Source organism: Apodemus sylvaticus, chromosome 2 (genome assembly GCF_947179515.1).
Source record: "Apodemus sylvaticus chromosome 2, mApoSyl1.1, whole genome shotgun sequence".
In the NCBI taxonomy this organism is placed as follows: Eukaryota; Metazoa; Chordata; class Mammalia; order Rodentia; family Muridae; genus Apodemus; species Apodemus sylvaticus.
This window is the reverse complement of record NC_067473.1, coordinates 149,856,419-149,876,564: the sequence shown is the minus strand read 5'-3', so window position 1 is coordinate 149,876,564 and position 20,146 is coordinate 149,856,419. Positions and strand designations below refer to the sequence as shown.

General features: G+C 51.7%; 1 protein-coding gene across 1 annotated transcript in view; it reads right to left on the bottom strand.

Moving 5' to 3' along the window:
• Positions 1-578: 578 nt before the first annotated feature.
• Positions 579-20,146, bottom strand: part of Rasgef1a (RasGEF domain family member 1A) — a 26,000-nt gene continuing 6,432 nt past the window's right edge. The window contains exons 2-13 of the mRNA XM_052174677.1: positions 12,169-12,372; positions 9,335-9,457; positions 7,707-7,844; positions 6,789-7,010; positions 6,442-6,516; positions 5,998-6,090; positions 5,153-5,255; positions 4,996-5,075; positions 4,263-4,454; positions 3,437-3,560; positions 3,169-3,241; positions 579-2,291 (exon numbers count right to left, since the gene is read on the bottom strand). Coding sequence (XP_052030637.1) covers positions 2,267-2,291; positions 3,169-3,241; positions 3,437-3,560; positions 4,263-4,454; positions 4,996-5,075; positions 5,153-5,255; positions 5,998-6,090; positions 6,442-6,516; positions 6,789-7,010; positions 7,707-7,844; positions 9,335-9,457; positions 12,169-12,372 — 1,452 coding nt within the window. The 3' untranslated portion in view covers positions 579-2,266. The remainder of the gene's footprint in view (positions 2,292-3,168; positions 3,242-3,436; positions 3,561-4,262; positions 4,455-4,995; positions 5,076-5,152; positions 5,256-5,997; positions 6,091-6,441; positions 6,517-6,788; positions 7,011-7,706; positions 7,845-9,334; positions 9,458-12,168; positions 12,373-20,146) is intronic.

Below are 20,146 nucleotides of genomic sequence, written 5' to 3'. Positions count from 1 at the left end.
TGATGAAGATCTTCTGATAGCAAACTCCACTTTAGTATGTATCTTGTATTTTCTGGTTTAAAAAAATATATGGTTTTGAAGGGCAGACAACTCTAGACTGACACTTTTTCTTCTGCCCCAGGAAGGTCATTCCCGGTGTGCTGGACTCAGTTTCCCGTGTGAACCCCATGCCTGGCAGACGGCTTTACAGGAAGGGATAACAGGGTACCTGCAGGAGATAGCAGTCCCACAGGCAAGAGAATCTGACTAATCTGACGAGCAGATGACCCTAACGTTTATGTGCACACACTGCACCCTTGGGTGTGTTGTTTGAGAAAAGCAGGACTACACTCACCCTGTGCATACTTTTTCCAGTCTCATTAATCATCTGAAAAGTCGTTTGTCAGAATGTAGTTCAGCTGCAAACAAAAGCTGCTTGCTGGGTTCCCTGTCTTTGAAGCCTACAGTGGGTCCCTGCAGTCCCTGCAGTCCCTGCCACCTCCTTCCTAACTCCAGGCTCCAGGGGCGCGCGTGCGCGCGCGCGCGCGCACGCACACACACACACACACACACACACAAGACAAGGGAGAAGAGCGACATGTTCTTTTATTGATGCAGGTACATTCAGTCACACCACAGCTGACATCCTGCGTATGGTACAGCTTTAGATCAGAGATCAACTCCAAATACCAAAACATCAAATGGACGGTGGATCAAAGTGGGGCAATAAAACAGCAATGTAGACACTTTCTCAAGAAGATACTGGAACCGGTGACCCCTGAAGCACACACATGGACTGAAGGCTCTTAACACGCGTACAGAAAATGCTCTAACATTATATTCCAAATATATATTCTCATTTCCAGCCTTTATCTCAAAGACATAAACAAATCGATATGTACTATCAATATACAATCTGTACCAGCTAGAGGTCTGAAAAGTGCAATCACACTGTGACAATACAGTGTAGCTACTCGGCTCCCCGAGGCTGAGGGTGGCCACTTAGCTCACCTCCCTATGGCCTGGCCGGTCATCTCCAGGCTGTCCAAAGAAGCTCTGGGAACCGGACCCACCATTCCATACTGGGCCTCTTGACAGGCCGGTCCCGCCCAGGCCAAGCAACTCAGTGCAGATCTCTCCAGCTGTCTGAGGGACGGAGCCATCCCACCCATGACCCAGGCTTCACACCAGGAAGTCAGACAGGAAAGGTGAACCGCAATCCCCTGTTTGGTTCAGAAATACACTGCTCGTGTTGGACAGTTTGATCCGGAAGTACTCCTGTGGTGGTGGGGGCTGCCTGGCTGAGTTTCCGATTACTGGGGGTAGGGGGCTCCTACCAGAGGGAGGGGAGGCTGTCTGCCACACACCCTTTCTTCTTTCCCTTCTCTTTGTGTTCCAGCTTCAGACACTGCCCTGCCATCCTCGAGTCTGCTCTGTGTTTTCTTCCTGGCAGCGCCTCCGCACCCGGGAAGACTGACAACACTATAATAACCCTCCCCAGATCCGCAGAGTTAGGTTGTTTTTGTTTTTTGTTTTGTTCTTTTTGTTGTTTTCCTCTTCTAAAACACAATTGAAGAACGATTTGCCAAACATATTCTCACAGAAAATATGCTGTCAGGCGCCCCCTCACCCCTCCCAACCCCATAAATCCCTGATAAAGGAAAATGAAAATGTAAACTTTGGAAAGCCCGTATGTAAAGGTTCCCTTCCAGAAGTGTGCACGCGAGACTTCCGGGCCACTCCAGCCCTCCCTGTGGGAACCTGGTGGCCCAGGCTGCTGAGGGTGGGTTCCTTGTGGCACAGGACAGAGTTGGCTTCAGTTCCGACAATGGAACAGGAAGACTGGACCCCCAGTACCCTCTAAGGCACTAACCCCAACATCAGAGACACTGGCTGGAGAGGCTGGCGTCCGAGCAGGCAGGGCTCACATTGGTTTTGGTTGGGTTATTTTAAATTTTTTTATAGGATGTTAATCATCAAAAGTAGAAAATAAAAATCTACATTTCATTAGAATAAGATGTTACCATGGTTACCATCTCCCATGATACTCTTTCCCGCCCCTCCCCAAAACAGGGCCCTGCCCTGTTTAAAATAAATAACAACAACAAAAAAGGACTGTGTAAGCGCCAAAGGCTGATGCGTGAGATAATTACCGTCTTCTTTTTCATAAAAGTTATATACAAAATGGACCCCAGCCAGTGAGGCCTCGCCGCTCCTATCCTACATCCATCCCAGTGTCAATGGGATTCGCATTTTCTGCTTCGTCTGGCACCCGCAGGCTGCATCCTCAGGCTCTGTTAAGGAGAGTGGTCCTGCGGGTGGACAGAAGCAGCTGCCTCAGGCTCTCTGAGCAGGCAGAGGGCAGGCCACAGCTCTGTGAGAAGAATGCCCAGGCCAGCCAGCCCAGTCTTCAGCATCTTACCAAGCCAGCCTTAGGGAGACCAGAACTGGTTTTGCCATGCCTACCCTCCCTCCCCAGGCCCAGGTGCGCCTGGCCCACCCCCCACTCTCCTTCCCCAGGCTCAGGTACACCTGGCCCACCCCCACCCTCCCTCCCCAGGCCCAGGTGCGCCTGGCCCACCCCCACTCTCCTTCCCCAGGCTCAGGTACACCTGGCCCACCCCCACCCTCCCTCCCCAGGCCCAAGTGCACCTGCCCCACCCCCACCCTCCTCCCCAGGCCCAGGTGCACCTGGCCCACCCCCACCCTCCCTTCCCAGGCCCAAGTGCACCTGGCCCACCCCCCACTTTCCCTCCCCAGGCTAAGGTGCACCTGGCCCACCCCCCACTCTCCTTCCCCAGGCCCAAGTGCACCTGGCCCACCCCCACTCTCCCTCCCCAGGCCCAAGTGCACCTGGCCCACACCCCCCACTCTCCTTCCCCAGGCCCAGGTGTGCCTGCCCCACCCCCACTCTCCCTCCCCAGGCCCAGGTGCACCTGGCCCACCCCCACTCTCCCTCCCCAGGCTAAGGTGCACCTGGCCCACCCCCACTCTCCCTCCCCAGGCCCAAGTTCACCTGCCCTACCCCCACTCTCCCTCCCAAGGCCCAAGTGCACCTGCCCCACACCCACTCTCCCTCCCCAGGCCCAAGTGCACCTGTCCCACCCCCACCCTCCCTCCCCAGGCCCAGGTGTGCCTGGCCCACCCCCACTCTCCCTCCCTAGGCCCAGGTGCACCTGAAAGTCCTACCTGAGTGCCTTCCAGCTGTCCTTCTCCATGTGATTCTCAGGACCCTCACTTTCAAAGGAGGCGATGAAGAGAGCTGAGGATGGAGAGCCCCTGAGAGCCAGCATCCCCACAGGGTTGCCCTTCCAGGGTCACAGGGGGCCCGGGACAAGAGGACTAGGGACTCCTGACTGACTTCTTGGGCCACCTCAACAGGCCAAGGAGCCTGGGTGGGCATGGGAACAATTGTGCTCTTGGGGAGATGGGTGTGCTGTCAGAGACACACCCTTACCTTCCTCGCTGTAGATGGGCGCTGTGAGCAGGTAACTCTGAATCTTCTTGTCCTTCTCAAAGGGGCATTCCACCTGTGTCCATGTCATGAACTCGTGGATCTGTCTGGAAATTTCCCAGAATTTCTGAAAGGACAAAATCACCAACCATGTGCTCGCCTGAACGAACTCAAAGCATCAGCGCCTCGGTCCCTGTATCTGTTGCTGCTGCTGTTGATGATGATGATGATGATGTTAGTCCCAGAAGGAGGAAGGCAATTAGGCCTACAGCAGGGCCTGTGTCTCTCCTGCACAGGGGACCCAGAAGGCCCCATCTGTGATTCCAGCCTGAGGCACTCCCCAGCTACACCCAGCAAAGGGAGGGCCACTGGCAGGACAAGCCACAGTCTTCCTTACCAGAGCATGAATGCACAGTATCCAACTATCCCTCAGGTAATGTGCCCTACACTTCCCAAGGTAGCTTTGTTCCACTCCCCAGTTTATCTGGAATCCTGCTCAAGTTCTTTCTTTACCTAAGTCCCTCTTCACCCCTAAGTCCCTAAGGATGGCTCCTCCTCTGTCTCCTTAGTGGCGTCAGCACTGGTACTTGGTCCTGAATAAACACAGACCCTGTGGCAACAAGCTCTGAGATCGGCCGTTCCCCACCAAAACGACAGGACCTGCACCTTAGGACTGAAGAGCAGTTCATCCGGCCCTGAAGGACCTTCTAGAGCTCAGGCAGGACTTGGAAACTACCCCCCTGCTACAAAGCCACTGTCTGGAGCTGCAGTAGTGCAAGAAGGCTCTGGCTGCCCCACCCGCGCTGGGACCACAAGCAGTCAGGCTCACTTTGAAGTTAACGTGCCCATTGGGCAGGTGGTTGGTGTGGATTTTGTGCAGAAAGTAGACGTCCTTAACGAAGAGGTTGAACACGGGTATGACGATCTTCTCACGGCTGCTGTTGGCGGTCTGGGACCTCTGCGTCGCCCCCTGCAGGGCGGTGCGGTAATTGCAGAAGTTGCTGGAGGGGTCCATGTGATGCTGCAGGCGCAGGGAAGATTACAGTTATGAAGTAGCAATGCAATCATTTTCTTGCATGGTTGGGGTCCCCACAATATGAGGAACTGTATTAAAGGGTCGCAGCATCAGGAAGGCCGAGTGCCCGCCTTCCTGATGCTTCCTGAGTGTCTTTGCTCCACTACTCCAACCAGCACCTCTCGGGCCCCACCCACTCCACGTGCTTTCTAAACAAGTAGTCTGTGACCAAATACATCTATGTAGAGCTCCCGATGACCTGTCTGCTAGCCTCTGGGGACACAGGTGGCCCAGGATCAGGAGACGGTGACGGCTCAGTGGCCGGCTTCCCTTGGTCAAGCTCCCGCCCTTGCTTGGTTTAGGTGTTGAATCCAAAGCAACAGGGCCGAGGAGAGCTCAAGTGTCCAGCACCAGTGAGGCCAGCCCTGTGCGTGCGTGCGTGCGTGCGTGCGTGCGTGCGTGCGTGTAATCGTGACAGGAAAGATCCCGTCCCCTGCTGCCTGGGACCCTGCGCAGCACGAGGTGGGGGAGGGTCAGATGCCAGTACCTCCAAGACATCAAACTTGGCTGTCTTGACTTTGGACCACGTTTTCTTAAGCCGTGCCACTGGACTGAGGTTCATGCCAGCTGGAGAGACATGGGCAGAGGTCAGGCCATGGAGATACAGGTGACAGGAGCAGCCCCACCTGTGCCTGGACACTCACATATGATGGCCATCATGGAGTTGAAGTTCCCGATGTTGAAACACTCTCGGGCCACATCGATGAAGAACTCCAGCATGCGGGTCCGGTGTTTCTTCTTTACCACCTAGAAACAGTGGGTCTGCCTCAGCGTGGAACCACCGAGGGAGGGGCCACTGGGGAAGGGCCTCGGCCTTAGCTGCCAGAAGTCTGGGGCTGCATCTTCTGGGACTATATTGTGTGTGTGTGTACATTATATGTATGTATGTACGTGTGTATACATGTATATGTGTATATATGTATGTATACATTATATGTATGTATGTGTATATATGTATATATGTATGTGTATATACATTATATGTATGTATGTACGTGTGTATATGTATATGTGTGTATGAGTATGTGTATATACATTATATGTATGTATGTACATGTGTGTATATGTATATGTGTGTATGTGTATGTGTATATGTGTATATATGTATATATGTATGTGTGTATATGTATATGTGTATATATGTGTATATGTATTGTGTATATGTATATGTGTATATGTGTATATGTGTGTGTGTGTGTCCTAACACTGCTCCATCTTCATCCTCAGCCTTGCTTCGTAGGCTGAGGACAATGAAGCTCACTATAATTGGCTCAGTATTCTGGACCCAAGGAGAGCACCCCAGTGTTGGGGTCTTGGTTATTGTGTAAAAGAATCATTGTTGTATGTGTGAGTTGGCTGGCAGGGCCAGGCTGAGGTCCTCATAGTGGGCACCATGTGCATTTATTTGAGTTCTGTGAGGGCAGGAGTCAGCCTTGCACAGATGGTTTGGGAAGTCAGCTAACCCAGGTCTGCCATGACAGAGACTTACCCGGCACACCTCTGTAGCCACGAGCATGCTCAAGCAGTTGAACCAGTTGTCATAGGCTTCTAGACTGTAGCTCTTACTCATGTCTCCGCGGCACTAGAGGGACAAAGAGTGTCACAGGAAGCTCTGGGGACCCTGCTTGGACCAGCCAGTTACCATGGCTGGCCAGGTCTGGACCATGCTGCCTGCATGTTCCTCAGATGTTCTGACAAGCTAACCCATCAGTCCAAACTGGCTTCTCCCATGATGCACTGCTCTGTATAGACTAAGAGCTAAACTCCATGATAAATCCCAGGAAGGCCACAGGCACCCCCACTGGGTGGCACCACCCACTACTGAAAAGTGCATATCACATACTGAGGCCCGGACCCAAACTGTGTTGGGGTGCAAGTGCCAGGCTCTGCTAGGCCAGCTACCAGCCATGCCTCCCAGAGCGAGCCCACGTACCCTGTGATTGTCCAAGGAGTCCATGTGGCTGATGATCTGCATCAGGTCCTCAGGGCGGATACTGTTGACCCGCTCCTTCAGCAGAGGGCAAGGAGAGAGGTCAGAAGTTCAAGTGAGCGAGACAGAACCCAGCGCTACCCTCCCCTTGCACTCATACAAGGACGCCACACTCTTACAGACCCAACACAACTAGCCTGTGACAATCATGGCGAGAGCTAGCAAGCCAGCTTCCCTATGGTGGCCCAGACTGACCAGCACAGGAGGTACAGCAGCACCCGCTGGCCAAGCAATGTCAAGTGTGGCCCAACCCCATTCCATGCAATGCCAGAGCATGCAGCAGCACTGACCAGTTCAATGTGAGTCAGCTGCTGGGCCAGCACCAGGGGGTCGCTACACACACCCAGGATGTCTTTCTGGGCGGCTGGTGGCTTGGCCTTAAGGACAGGCCCTTTGTCCACAACTGGTGACCGGAGTTTCTCCCGAAGCTCTTGGAGCTGACTTCGGGCAGCCAGGGACAGCAGCAAGGTTTGTATCATTTGGGCAATGGCTTTCTTCACTGTGCCGTTCTCCTGTGGGGTCAGGGCGGCATCAGGCGCTGGAGTGGACTGACAGCGAGGCCACCACCACCACACAAGGGTCCCATCTCAATCTGAGGCTATATCTGACGTCAGCTCCCACCCTCCTAGCCAGACCTGAGTACACCTTTGGGCCAAGAGGGGCTCCTGGGACTGCAGGAAAGGAAGGTTATAGCGGGCTGTCCTGCCAGAGGAGGGTGCAGAAGGTAGGGCTAGACCTTGGTTTGTGGGTCTGAAAAGCAACTTTCCCAGAGGTTGTCAGCTGAAGACACCAGGAAGGATTTTCTCCCTGGGTGGGCTATCCTAGGCTCCTTGTCTCCCAAGAGTCTCTCCACAGGCTTCCCTACTCAGCAAACAGGGACACTAAGCACAGGGTTCTCCATCCTGAGAAGAGGCCACACAGCTTCTCAGCTTCTGTCTCTGCCAGGCCAAGACAAGTCTGGGAGCCCGAAGAGAGGACAAACAGATCCTACCAAGGCATGGGGGTGCCGAAGGCTGCAGTCATGGCAATTGTTGGGATGACCCAGGTCCTCCTAGCCCATTGCTGGCCTGCTAGGCTATTATTACCTGTGCATAATACCCTCCTGGAGGTCACAAGGGAAGGGACCACATATGAGGATATTCCTGTAGAAACTGCCCCCCATTAAAACCACCCAAGTGACCTGGCGAAGGACCAAGGGAGGGCCTCACCTCGTCACACTGAGTGACACGGTGTGCGATGGCCTTCAGTTCCGCCATGGCCTTCTCATCCTGGAAGTCGTAAGGGAAGGCCTCTGTCCACTCCTTCAACAGCTGCACGATCTTGGTAGAGAAGGACTTCAGCTTGGCCTGGGTCAGTGGGGGATGTGCAAGACCCCCCCAAGTCAGAGGAGACCACACAACAGCAACAGTAAGAAGTTGCCCTTCACTCTAGGGCCATGCCCCTCCCCAGGGCCTGTGCTGGGCACACAGCCCCACGTGCACATGAGGTTTTGCTAGAGTTACACCAAAGAATGTGCATCTCTCATTTGTCTCTTACTTCCCTGAAGTCGACTTTTTCACTTAAATTCACTTTTAAAAACAAAATGCAAATAAAAATTACTAAAAAAAAATTACTAAATTAATTGAAAGAGGAATTACCAACATGAAAATCTCTGATCTTAATCACAAAATATTTTTAATTCCACCTTCAATTAATTTAGAAAGGTTTTTATGTCTATCATTTTATCTGTATAATTTTCCATGAAATAGTCTATTTTAATGTGTTTTTCTATATATTTCTTGAATTTTATCAGAAATATTTTCCATGTAAATCTTCAATTTTACCTGAAAATGTTTATAATTCCACTTTCAATCAACTTAGAATTATTTTTATGCCTACCATTTTATCTGTATAATTTTCCATGATAATCTTCAATTTTAATATGTTTTTCTTTTTTTAAGATTTATTTATTTATTTAATGTATATGAGTACACTGTAGCTGTACAGATGGTTATGAGCCATCATGTGGTTGCTGGGAATTGAACTCGGGACCTCTGCTCAATCCAGCCCTACTTGCTCCTACCAAACGATTTATTTATTATTATATGTAAGTACACTGTCTTCAGACACACCAGAAGAGGGCATCAGATCTCATTATGGATGGTTGTGAGCCACCATGTGGTTGCTGGGACTTGAATTCAGGACCTTTGGAAGAGTAGTCAGTGTCTTAACCACTGAGCCATCTCTCCAGCCCAACATATTTTTCTATATATTTCTTCAATTTTATCAGAAATATTTTCCATGTAAATCTTCAACTTTATCAGAGATGTTTATAATTCCACTTTCAATCAACTTAGGAATACTTTTATGCCTACCATTATTATATCTATATAAAATTTTCCATGATAATCTTCGATTCTAACATGTTTTCCTACATTTTCTACAATTTTATCAGAAATATTTTCCATGTAAATCTTCAATTCTATCATAAAATGTTTCTACTTCCTTTTTCAATTAATTTAGCAATGTTTTTTATGTCTACCATTTTACTCTTTAATTTTCCATGAAAATTGTCAATTTTAGCATGTTTTCCTATATATCTCTTCTATTTTATCAGGAATATTCTCCATGTAAATCTTCAATTTTATCATAAAATGTTTTTATTTCCTTTTTCAATTAAAAAAAAACTTGCTTTTCAAAAAATTTAAAATAAAACAAGACAGCAAAAACAAAACAAAACAAAAACCGCTCTGCCCGCGCTGGGCCTCCAGGCTGGCCCACTCGGCACCTGCCGCCCTCTCTCTTCACTGCCCCTGTTCAGCCCAGGGGACAAAGGGCCATCACCCCACCAGCTTACCTTCTCAGGCCCGGCCTCCAGCTGTTGCCTCTGCTCCAGGCAGATCTGGCCTACTCGAGCCAGGAGGTCATGAGGGGGCATAAAGACCCGGGAACTCAGGAGAAACGTGAAGATGTACGTCCGCTGCAGGAAGGAGAGGAGACTACTGAGGACCGGAACACTCCCGTGGGTACTCTCCGCTGTGCTTGGCCCGGCCCCTCCTCTCCTACATGGCATCCTTATACGACCTTGTTTCTTTCTACTGCTAGATCTTCCCACTTAGGAGACACAGCTCTGTTGGAATTATTCACTACCCTCTGTCCCCCCACCCCCAAAAAATAGAGGAGGGTGGCTGTCCAGGCCTGTTGCCAGGTTTCTTAGGTGACATTCTGTGACCAATGGTTCTCTTCTGTGGGTCAGTTCTTACAGGATCTTCATAGGCTCCTGCCAGTGGCCAGATGGTACTGCAGGTTAAGGTCCTCTGGGGGACTCTACCCACTTGGTCTACCCCCATTTGGCTGATGTAGGCTGTGTTGCCTAGGTCCCTAGGCCCCAACTCCAAAGCCACAGCACAGGAATTCACTTGCTCTAATCTGAGGCCAGCTGGGCTTCGTCAGCAAGGCCTGCACGCAGCCAAGACAGGACATGTTCACACCATAGAAGCACGCAGTGCTACCGGAGGCAGCTCTCCCTATGACACTAGGTATTCCTCTGACCCTGTGAACTTCCTGTGACCTGTCTCAGGGTGTACAGGGTTACTGCTCAGGCACCCCAACCAGCAGGTGAGACAGACTCTCAGGGTCCACCTTACAAGCAGACGAACGACTCAGACATGTAATCTGAGCCCTTAGCTCCATTCCATACAGAGTGGGGATCTCCTGGTGTGCTTTCATGGTATGTGTATGCTCAGCAGTTACATGGAGAGGGAAGATCAGACACTCTGAAGTCAGGCCAGTGCACAACTGGACACCACACTCTACTTCCTGACCTGCTAGTCCATCCTGGGAGCCTGTAGGGGGCATCCCAGGGCACAGTGTTCTGAGAACTACCTGGGCGGCAAGCAGGCTGAGGTCCTCTGTGATAGCCCATCTGGAGAATCCTTCCTGGCCTTGGTACAAGCACAGTCAGGGCTAAGGGCTGTAACCCTGCTGTGGGTTTCTTCTGGGCCAAGGCTTCCTCTGTCCCAGTCTCTCACCTGCCATTTCCGTACCGCCAGCACTGGAGTCAGCCCTAACTAGTCCTTGACAAGGCTTATAGGATGGATGGATGGATGGACAGAAAGACAGGGAAGGCTTGTCTTCCCAGAGCCCAGGGAGGGCAAGGGTGGCCATACAGACAGAGACGCCAAGCTGCCCAAAGCGCTGCCCTTGAGAGGCCGGAGAGATGGCTCAGTGGTTAGGAGCACTTGCTGCTCTTCCACAGTCCCAACCTTAATTCCTAGCATCCACATGACAGCTCACAACTGTCTCTAACTCCAGTCCAGAGGTTCCAGACATATATGCAGGCAATATATATATATATATATATATATATATATATATATATATATATATATATATATATATATATATATATATATATATATATATATATATATATCAACCAATCAAAGATAGCCAGATGTAGTGATGAACACCTTTAATCCCAGTGCTCTAGAGTTAAAGGCAGGTGGATCTCTATGAGGTCAAGGCCAGCCTACATAATGAATTCCAGGATAGCTAGACCCACATAGTGAGACCCTGTCTCAAAAGACAAAGAAAGAAAGAAAGAAAGAAAGAAAGAAAGAAAGAAAGAAAGAAAGAAAGAAAGAAAGGAAGGAAGGAAGGAAGGAAGGAAGGAAGGAAGGAAGGAAGGAAGGAAGGAAGGAAGGAAGGAAGGAAGGAAGGGAAAAAAAAGAAAGAAAGAAAGAAAGAAAGAAAGAAAGAAAGAAAGAAAGAAAGAAAGGAAAGAAAGAAAGAAAGAAAGAAAGAAAGAAAGAAAGAAAGAAAAGAAAGAAAGAAAGAAAGAAAGAAAGAAAGGAAGGAAGGAAGGAAGGAAGGAAGGAAGGAAGGAAGGAAGGAAGGAAGGAAGGAAGAGGGAGAAGAAGGAGGAAGAGAGAGAAAGGAGAAGAAAAGAAAAAAGAAAAAAGGAAGGAAGGAGAGAAGAAAAGAAGAGGCAGCCACAGACAGCAATTCCTCCTCCCCTGTTCTGAAGGCCGAGAGCCTAAAGTCTGCACCCAGGTCAGACAGAGGATTCTGAGATGGACAGACGGGTGGCTGGCACAGATGGGCAGGGCGGGCTGCCTGGCTGGGACTAGCCTGCAGAGCTACACTTCTGAAGAGACGTCACGCATCAGAGGTGGAAGGAGAGCCAAACGTGACAAGAGACTGTCTTCCCTGTTCCCAGAATGGCCGATCTTGAGGCGAGGAAGAAGGCGTTGGGCTACTGACGAGCAGGGAAACCTCCGGCATCCCCATGCCTCTGAGGAGGGGTGGCTCTTCTTCCCTGGGAATTGGTGTTTCTCAGCTCAGGGCCAAAGCTCAGAAGTAGTCTGGGCTCCCAGGTCACAGGACCCTGATGCTGGCCTTACCTTCCTCCAGGGTGGGACCTTTGTATATCTCTGCTTCCTATGTGTCTCCCTGCTTTTATCTACTTGGAGCACAGGGAAGTCACTGCGGCTTCCTCTAGACAGGCTTTTATGTGCACAGTAGGAGGTGATGAAGGTCCTGCAGCTCATCCTTCCCCTCCCCTGCTCTGTCTAACTCTACAGTCCCATCTGGGCCTCCCTTCCCCTCCCAGAAGCAGCCTCCCTTGAAACCTGGATTCCTCCTCCCTGTTACTTGCAGTTCCACCTCCCTCAGGTCCCAGTCACTCACATCCGGATAATAGTCCACCGTCGGGACCAGGTGCTCCATCAAGGCCTCCAAGGACCCGGAAGTGAGGCGTCCATCTTGAAAAATGAGGTCCTTGGAGCCGCTGCTGGCCCCACCTCCTCTTTCCCCCATGCCAGGCTGCACCTGTCTGTTACAGTTGGGTCCAAGGATGCTGGAGAAGACCACAGACGTCTGGGGCATAGCTTCCTGGGAAAGATAAACAAGGCTGTGAGGTATGTCCCAGGTGGCCTGCAGTCTGTGTGCATGCAAGTCCGACTAGAAGCCCCCTTGGTCAGCTTGGTGCTCCCCCAGATGCTGCAGCTCTGATGAGAATTTCTTGACCACCTGCTCCTTGCATGCTAGAGCTCACTCCAGGGACCCTGACTCAGTGTAGTTTCTCTGTGTCCCAATCACAGGCCTCCTGGGATTGACCAGGAGGAGAATAAACTCAAGAGCAAGCATAGGAAGCCTGTGATCAGGACAGCCGCAGTGATGGTGTGCAAATGACAGATATGTGTGACTGCTGATCCTTAGCTGTGCGACTCCTGAGGAGAACCAAGGAACACCCTTCAGGGCAGCAGATGCCAGCTTCCAAGGCTGGTGCATGGAGAGGTTAAGGGATTAGCAGGGGCAGTGTATGCTGTAGGGCCAGAGTATAGTGTGTTGCTGCTGCTGCTGCTGCTGCGAGAGCTTAGAGTCTGCTCTGAGCAGAGGAGGAGCTAAGAAATACAGCAAGAGGGGCATGTGGAGGATGATTGTTTGGTTCTGCTGGGACACTGGGAGGGCTTGTCTGCTCAAGCAGCAGCAGACGAGGCGGTGTGATGGACCTGACCTTGGATACTTTGAAGAACTGTCACGCCTGAGCCACTTACCAGCACACACAGAGTAACAGACAGGGGATCTGGGGGAGCATCTGTAACTGGCTTTTGGATGTGTGGAACTGGTGATAAAGCAGGCAGGGCAGCATCCTGGCAGAATTGCATTCTGGAACTGCCTACTTTGAATGGCTGACAGAGAAACCTCAGGTTTCCTTAGAATTCTTGAAAAAAAATTATTTTGCCATGAGTATGGGAATTCAAGCAAACTCCCAAAACAAGCAGAGGAGCCCATACCATAATGTACCCCTTAAAGTTCAGATAGTCAGCAGCACCACAGCTGGGGTACCTCACACAAGTTAGGTACACACTATTTTCAGGCCCCAGCTGGCTCTGCTGCATCAGAAACACAGGGGCAACCTTGATACTTTGTCCCAGGAAGTTTTCCAGGGATCTCTCTGCATCAAGTCTGTGGGCCCCTAACTTGAGAAAAAGCCTTCAGTTTTCAGATCACAAAACTGAGGCCAACTGAGATAGACTTCAAATAAAGAAATCCTAAGATGTCTGAGGGCAGTCTGAGCGCTGCATCTCCAGAAGCCCTGCCCTCTTCTCCAGGCAACCCACGAGGCCAGAAGAGGCTGGCTTTTGTGTCCTTCCACAGGCCAGCTGTGGTACTTAGTGACCAACTTCACAATCAAACAATACTGGTTGCTTGTGGTGGGTTCTCGTCACCTGCAGTAGCCCTGCTGGCCTCAGGGTCTCACAGAGGCTCGGGTGGATCTTAAGTTCACACAGTTCTGAAGGTTCAAAAGGTGACTGGTAGGTGGAATAGCTTTGACCAATAGCATCTCCATATCCCACAACACTGAAGTTTTACCTCTACGGAGGCAGCAGGGCTCTGGACACGAGGGGTGATGGAGGGTAAGGGCCATGCTCTAACTTCCACTAACTCATATGGCCCCCGTCGAGCCCCGGGGGCAAGGCTGCTATAGTCAGTCTGCTGGGAGAACCAGAGCCCGGGTGGAGGCTGCCTGGGTCTCAATATACTGTGATTCTGATGCTATAGAGGAGACAGTACAATTTGCTACCTTCAAGGAGAGAAGCCTGAAGAACAAGTACGAGTCCTTGGGCCAGACACAGTTCCCAGAAAGGCTACCCTACTGTGTGAATCTGAAGTAAGTTTGCAGGAATCACTTGGAGGGGACACGTGGCAAAAGCTAATACTCAGTGTTGTAAATGACAGAAAGTGGCGGCACCGAGACATCTCATCTATTCTGTACTGTCATGCTATTCTTCCCTGAAAGCTCGCACAGAGGTCACGTCACAGCCACCGGTCTTAGGGACAAGTGGAGGCCAGGATGCAGTAAAGGCGGAGGAGAAGACTTGAGGTGCGAGCCTCGGGCTCTGGGAACCTCAGAACAGTGAAAGTGCATGTCTGAAGTCTGCTAGGAAGCCCAAACACCCCTTATAAAGTCAGCCCTAGGCCCCCATCACCTGCACCACAGATGCCATTGATTGGTGCCGCTGGCATGTCACATGTGCACCAACGACACAGGGAGCCCACCCTGCATGGACTCTCTGTAATAGTAAATGTGGTTCCCCGAAGCAGCAAGGGGAACCTGCTAAAATTCAAGATCTTGTTCCAGGCCTGACTCACCAAGAACCTGTCCCTGACCAAGACACAGGGATGGCTCTTGTGCAGGCAAACAGAAGGCCAGGGAACCTGTTCCCCCTGCACGTTCCAGCCTCCAATGTCTTGTGCCAGCTAAATGAGGTTCCCGCCACTGTGGCCATACACGGGAACAGCACAGAGACTTCTCAAAGCCACCTTACTCAAACCATCCGAGAGCAGGCTTGGCACTGGCATTTTCTGAGGATTTCCAGGTACAAAAGACTATCAGGAAGTCCCTGCAAGGCTCCTGACTGCACCCAGACCCCCAGTGATGCTGCGACCATTGCACAGGACCCAGGAAGTCCCCCCAGGCCAGCCAGAGGGACTAGTACAGACCTGGAGTGGGCTGGTTTCTGAGGCCTGCCTGGGGAACAGGCTGTACCTAGCTGGCTTTACCGTTCCTCACTTCTCCAAGCAAGAAAACAAGCGCCTTCTAATTACAGACCTAATCAACTCGGTAAAGCACCTTGCAGCCAGACAGAGCAAGTGACTCACTGTCTCCTTGCAGACAGTCTTAAAAGCTTCTCGAATCCCACTATCAAGCCAGGTGGCGTGAGGGCAGATCCAGGGATCCAGGCTGCAGGGCTACCAGGAGGGTGTCTCCTGCCCAGAGGGCAAGAGCCTGTTTCTACACCGGGTTTACCTGGCACTGTGCAGCCAGCACTGAGGAAGGTGGGCAGAGTTCTCCCAGCCTGAAAGACATTGAGGTTGGGTGAGCAGACAAACCCCTGCCTTCAGGAGCAGAGACCTTCAGGGTCAAGGTGGGCATGGATGGTTGCCTAACAGGTGAGGAAGAAGCCCTCTGCAAGCCACTGAAATGGATGCGCTGCAGGCTGGCCAACTGGCCCGAGGCAAGATAGGCACAAGATACAGACTTTGGAGCTTCCTGTCACTACCCTGTTGTCTCTTCCCAGGTTCCCTGTCACTACCTCTGCACAGCCTTGTCCTTCCCTGAAGGCTCAGAAGTCTCCTGTTCCTTCCTCTTCAAGAAGCAGCTCTTGGGGACCTTGCTGCCAGGTTCATGCCTGCTGCCCCTCCTGGGCCCAGCACTGAAGGCGCTGCCTTGGGATGTTGCCATGGTCATGTCTACACCGCACCTGTGACCATCCAGCCCCCATTTCCCTAAGTCTTCTCCTTTGACTGCAGGTCCTAGGCCTAGGACATGGAGGAAAGAGCTTGGCACGTGGATTCAAGAATACGCTCTGAGATAAAGCCTCTGGGCTTCTACACGGCTCCCTCAGATGTAACCTCTCGGGTTTCTTATCCATCCTCTCTGTAGGGTCTCGTGAGGGCTACGTCAGAAGGTGAAAACTAGGAAGTACGTGTTCCTAGGGCAGTACCAGATATGGCCATGTGACCTGTGATGTGCCCTGCCCTGTGGTTCAGTGGTTGTCCCTGATTCTGACCATGGCCTCTGACCTAAGGCTTCAGAGCCATCAGTACACACCAAGGCCCTTGCTGAGGCCTGAGCGAAGCAGACCATTCTGGCTCTGCACAGACCAGAGTCCGGGGCTGCTACGGGTAATGCCTGGGAACTTGTATACCTTTTATGCACATTTCCATCCCTGAGACACAGAGATCAGTAAGAAAACTCCACCCCCTCACTCGGGTTAGTCAAGCACTTCCCAGAACTCTGCCAAAGACGCCTTGTGGGGTGTGAACACATCCCCATATCTATGTGCTCTGCCTGCTGTTCCCTGGGGACCACACTCCCCAATGAAGTGTTCCTACACCGGCCTCCACTTCAGCTCTGGGGATCTGGGCCTGGAAGATAGCAGTCATTGTTTCTCTCCTGCGCCCTTCCAACATCCAGAACATGATCGTGTTGGGCTCCGAAGTGTGAGGAGGGAAGAGAGAGGAGACTCACACCTAGCGAAGAGCCGCCTTCCCTCCAGCTGTTGATAGGAGCCATCGGTGCATCTTTGTAAGCCTCAGGACCACAGCCACAGACTGCAGCATGGTCTCCTGACTATGGGAAATGTAGTGGGGGGGGGGCGGTGTACAGAAGGGATGGCTTCAAGCTCAGAACAAGCACACACTGACGTGTGACCTGGCAGGCTGCAGTACAGAAAAGGATAATGGCCCCAGATGCGGAGATGCTTCAGCGGTGTGTGTGTGCTGCCTGCCCCAGCACACCACAACAGCAGTGGTAGGCAGCCAGGGCCCAGAGACTCTTTGGATCTGACAGAGCTGAGAGAATAAAGATGGTTGGCAGTTTGTCTACGGCTGCAAGGTACCCTGGGAAACAACAAGGTGGCCAACAAGATTTGGCAACATCATGAAGAAGGTCCCCTCTTTCAATCCTGGCAGAGATTTTAGTGCCCCTCTATGCACCAAGCAGCACAGACCGAGCTGAGCTGACTGTAGCCATGGTGGGGCCTTAGCCATTCTTCCTGTTGTTGTGATAAAAACACCCAGCAAAACTGGCTGAAATGAGAAAGGGCTTGTTTTGCCTCTCAGTTGGAGGGCTCAGTCCATCTTGGTGGGGAAGGCTCAGCAGCAGGGGCTAGAGGTCACATCGCATCCGAGGCAGGAGACTGTGCTTGAAGAATACTGCCCTCCAAACTCTAGCCAGGCTGAGACTCTGCCCCCTGGGGGGAGTCCTGGAACTGAGCCCAGCTGCTGCAGTGGCGACCAAAGGATCCAGACCAGAGGAACCTACCGCCTTACCTCACTGTACGCCACATCTGCTCCTGGATGTGAATGGCCTGGGCCATTCTTCTGTCCTTCCCTTCTCTTAGGTGCTTTTCTTGTTTCCTCTACTGAGGATGGCCATGGAAGACAAGAGCTAGGTCCACGGAGGAGAAGAGCTAGGTGGAGAAGGGAGGCTGGGGTGTGGTTTGCCCTCTAGAGGTCTCATTAAAGACTCAGGCCCTGGCTGCCAGCAGTCAGGGAAGGAGAGGGACAGATGCTGACTTCAGGACAGAGTCAAGTCACTGCAGGCCACTCCCCGCACTCTTGTCCCGGAGTCTGCACCCCACCCTGTGACTGTATGCATGCTTTGGGGAGATTCTCAGGAAACACGCCCTTATTTTTTCCTGTCAGCCTCTAACTTGATGCCTCAGAGGCTCTAGACAGCAAGTCTAGGGACAGGAGAGAGCAGAGGGAAGCTCTGAATGATTAGCTGGGACAAGAACATGTTCCTTCAGGAGATGGGAGCAGCAGGGGGCAGAGAGGGAGGCAGTGCAGCCTGTCTGACAGATCTGGATCCTAGAAACTTCTGAGGCCCAGCCACCCGTGTCTAACACCAGCTCTCCCTGGCAGATTCCTTCCCAAGAAGAGGCAAAGGGTCAGCAGTATTTCTCTTCCCAATACACCTCCTCCAGAGTATGTTTTATAAAGTGTAAGTCTCTATCTCAGAGACACTAAGGAAAGAACTCTGGATGTCCCAAAGGGACAACCGTCTAGCAGGCTGCCCTTCAACACAGCCAACCCCATCCCAGCAGAGAGCAGCAGCCTAAGAAGGGGCCAGTTTCACGCTCAGCTGGGAAGCAGGAGCCGGGCGTCTTCTTTATAGCTCTGAAGGAAAGAACTGTCATGGGTCATGGGTAGGATCGCCAAGCGCATTCAGAATTCCATGGCCCTTCCCAGATTCGAGTCTGTGATTCTAGAAATTTCCAAGAAATGTAGAAGCAGCTTCCAACTAACCTTGTTGAACTTTAGATTTCTATTATTAGAAGTCAGAGGAAGCCATGAGTTGGGCATCGGTGTAAATCAACTCATACAGATGTGGCTCACCCATAACACAGAAGAATGCTCGTTCTCACATGAAGATAGCAAGTCCTGGCCCTCGGGACCTGCATTCGGACGCTCAGGCTGGCAGTGATGTGCAGGTAAACTGAGGCTGGTCTTCCCTCCCAACCCCCCAACATCTCCTCAGGAGCATGAAGGAAGGTTGAGAGGAAGGGAGGAAGGCTGATCCTCTACCCAGATGGACCAGTGGATACAGACACATTCCTTCAGTGTTCTGCACACCGTTTCGGGGGCTCTGAGGCTCCCAGAGGGTTGTCCTTAGGCCTCAGGCAAAGCAACCAGGATTTATGAAAAACTAGGACAAAAATGGCCCTGAGGGTGCACTTTGCATAAATACCCAGGGTTCTGCCAGAAGGTGGAGGGGGCATCAGCCGGCTCCCTGCCTCTGCCAGTTTGGGGAGGGGGTCTGCTTTCTGAGGCAGCACCGGGCTTCTATTTTTTAACCTACTCAACAAAAACTGAGACTATTTTTAGCTCGGCAAGCTGCAGGACATCACAATTAGCAACTGAAAATTACACATCCTGCCTGTCTCTCCTCTGCTGCCTGGGCGGGGGTGCTCCAGGATGGAGCTGGAGCCCAGCCCTGTGCCCCTACCCTCAAGGGCACAAAACCTAAAGGGCAGAGCAGAGGCCACAGTCAGGGCTGTGCTGGCCGCTTGGACTCAGGGGGAGAGCACATGAGCCCAACTCTGCCAGGGACCCCACAAAACGGCTCCCAATCACTCTTCCCAGAAAGCATTTGCACTGGGCTGGGGCAGGGAGGGAGATGCCAGAGCATTCACTCCTTGGTCACTAGTGGATGCTCACTACATACACAACCAGCTTCCTAGAGCCAGTACAAACCGTTCTGCAACCCTTCAGTGGGCCAGAGAACTTGCATCAGAGGCTTTAGGCCTCTGTCACATCTCCAGAAGGCTGCCATCAGGTCGCTGGCAGAGCCACCACACTCTCAAATACAACGGTTCTAAATTATAACTAGGAAGATGTTGGGGAAGTGCAAGTAGAAGACTTGGTGTGTTGGGTGAGGCAGGGCGCACATCTCCCTACAGGCTCAGCCACTCAGCCTTGAAAGGGGAGGCTCAAGAACCAAGCATCTGGTGGTTTGGAAACTACTAGGCACTGACTAAGGACCCCTCTTCTTCCTACCTTTAGGGTCTTTTCCTTCCTGACAACACGGGGCACAAAGGAACCTCACAGCCTCCAGCCAGAGGTCCCTCTGAACAGGGACTTACCCAGCATCTCACCACAGGGTCTGGGGTACCATTTGCATTGAGGGGCAGTGGAAATCTGACTGTCAGACACATCCCCCCATATACACAGGTAAGGGTTCAGGAATCTGCTGAGGAACACCAAGGCTTCTGTGTAGAGACAGACTATCTTCTCCTGCCCTATGCCAACAACTTCCCCTGCCGAACACAGGTTTTCATTTCCCACAGGCTTAAGCTCCCATCTCCACTTGAAGCAGGTGAGACTGGGAAGCCTAGCTCACATCTTCTTCTTCTTATTTATTTATTTTTCTCCAGATAGGGTTTCTCTATGTAGCCCTGGCCAGCCTCGAACTCACTCTGTAGACCAGGCTGGCCTCGAACTCAGAAATCTGCCTGCCTCTGCCTCCCAAGGACTGGGATTAAAGGCGTGCGCCACCATTGCCTGGCCTGTGAGAAATACATGGCTTAGTCTCCCGGAGTATCACCCATGATGCAAGCTATAGGGTGAGCTACTGCCTGAGGGTCCTCAACTC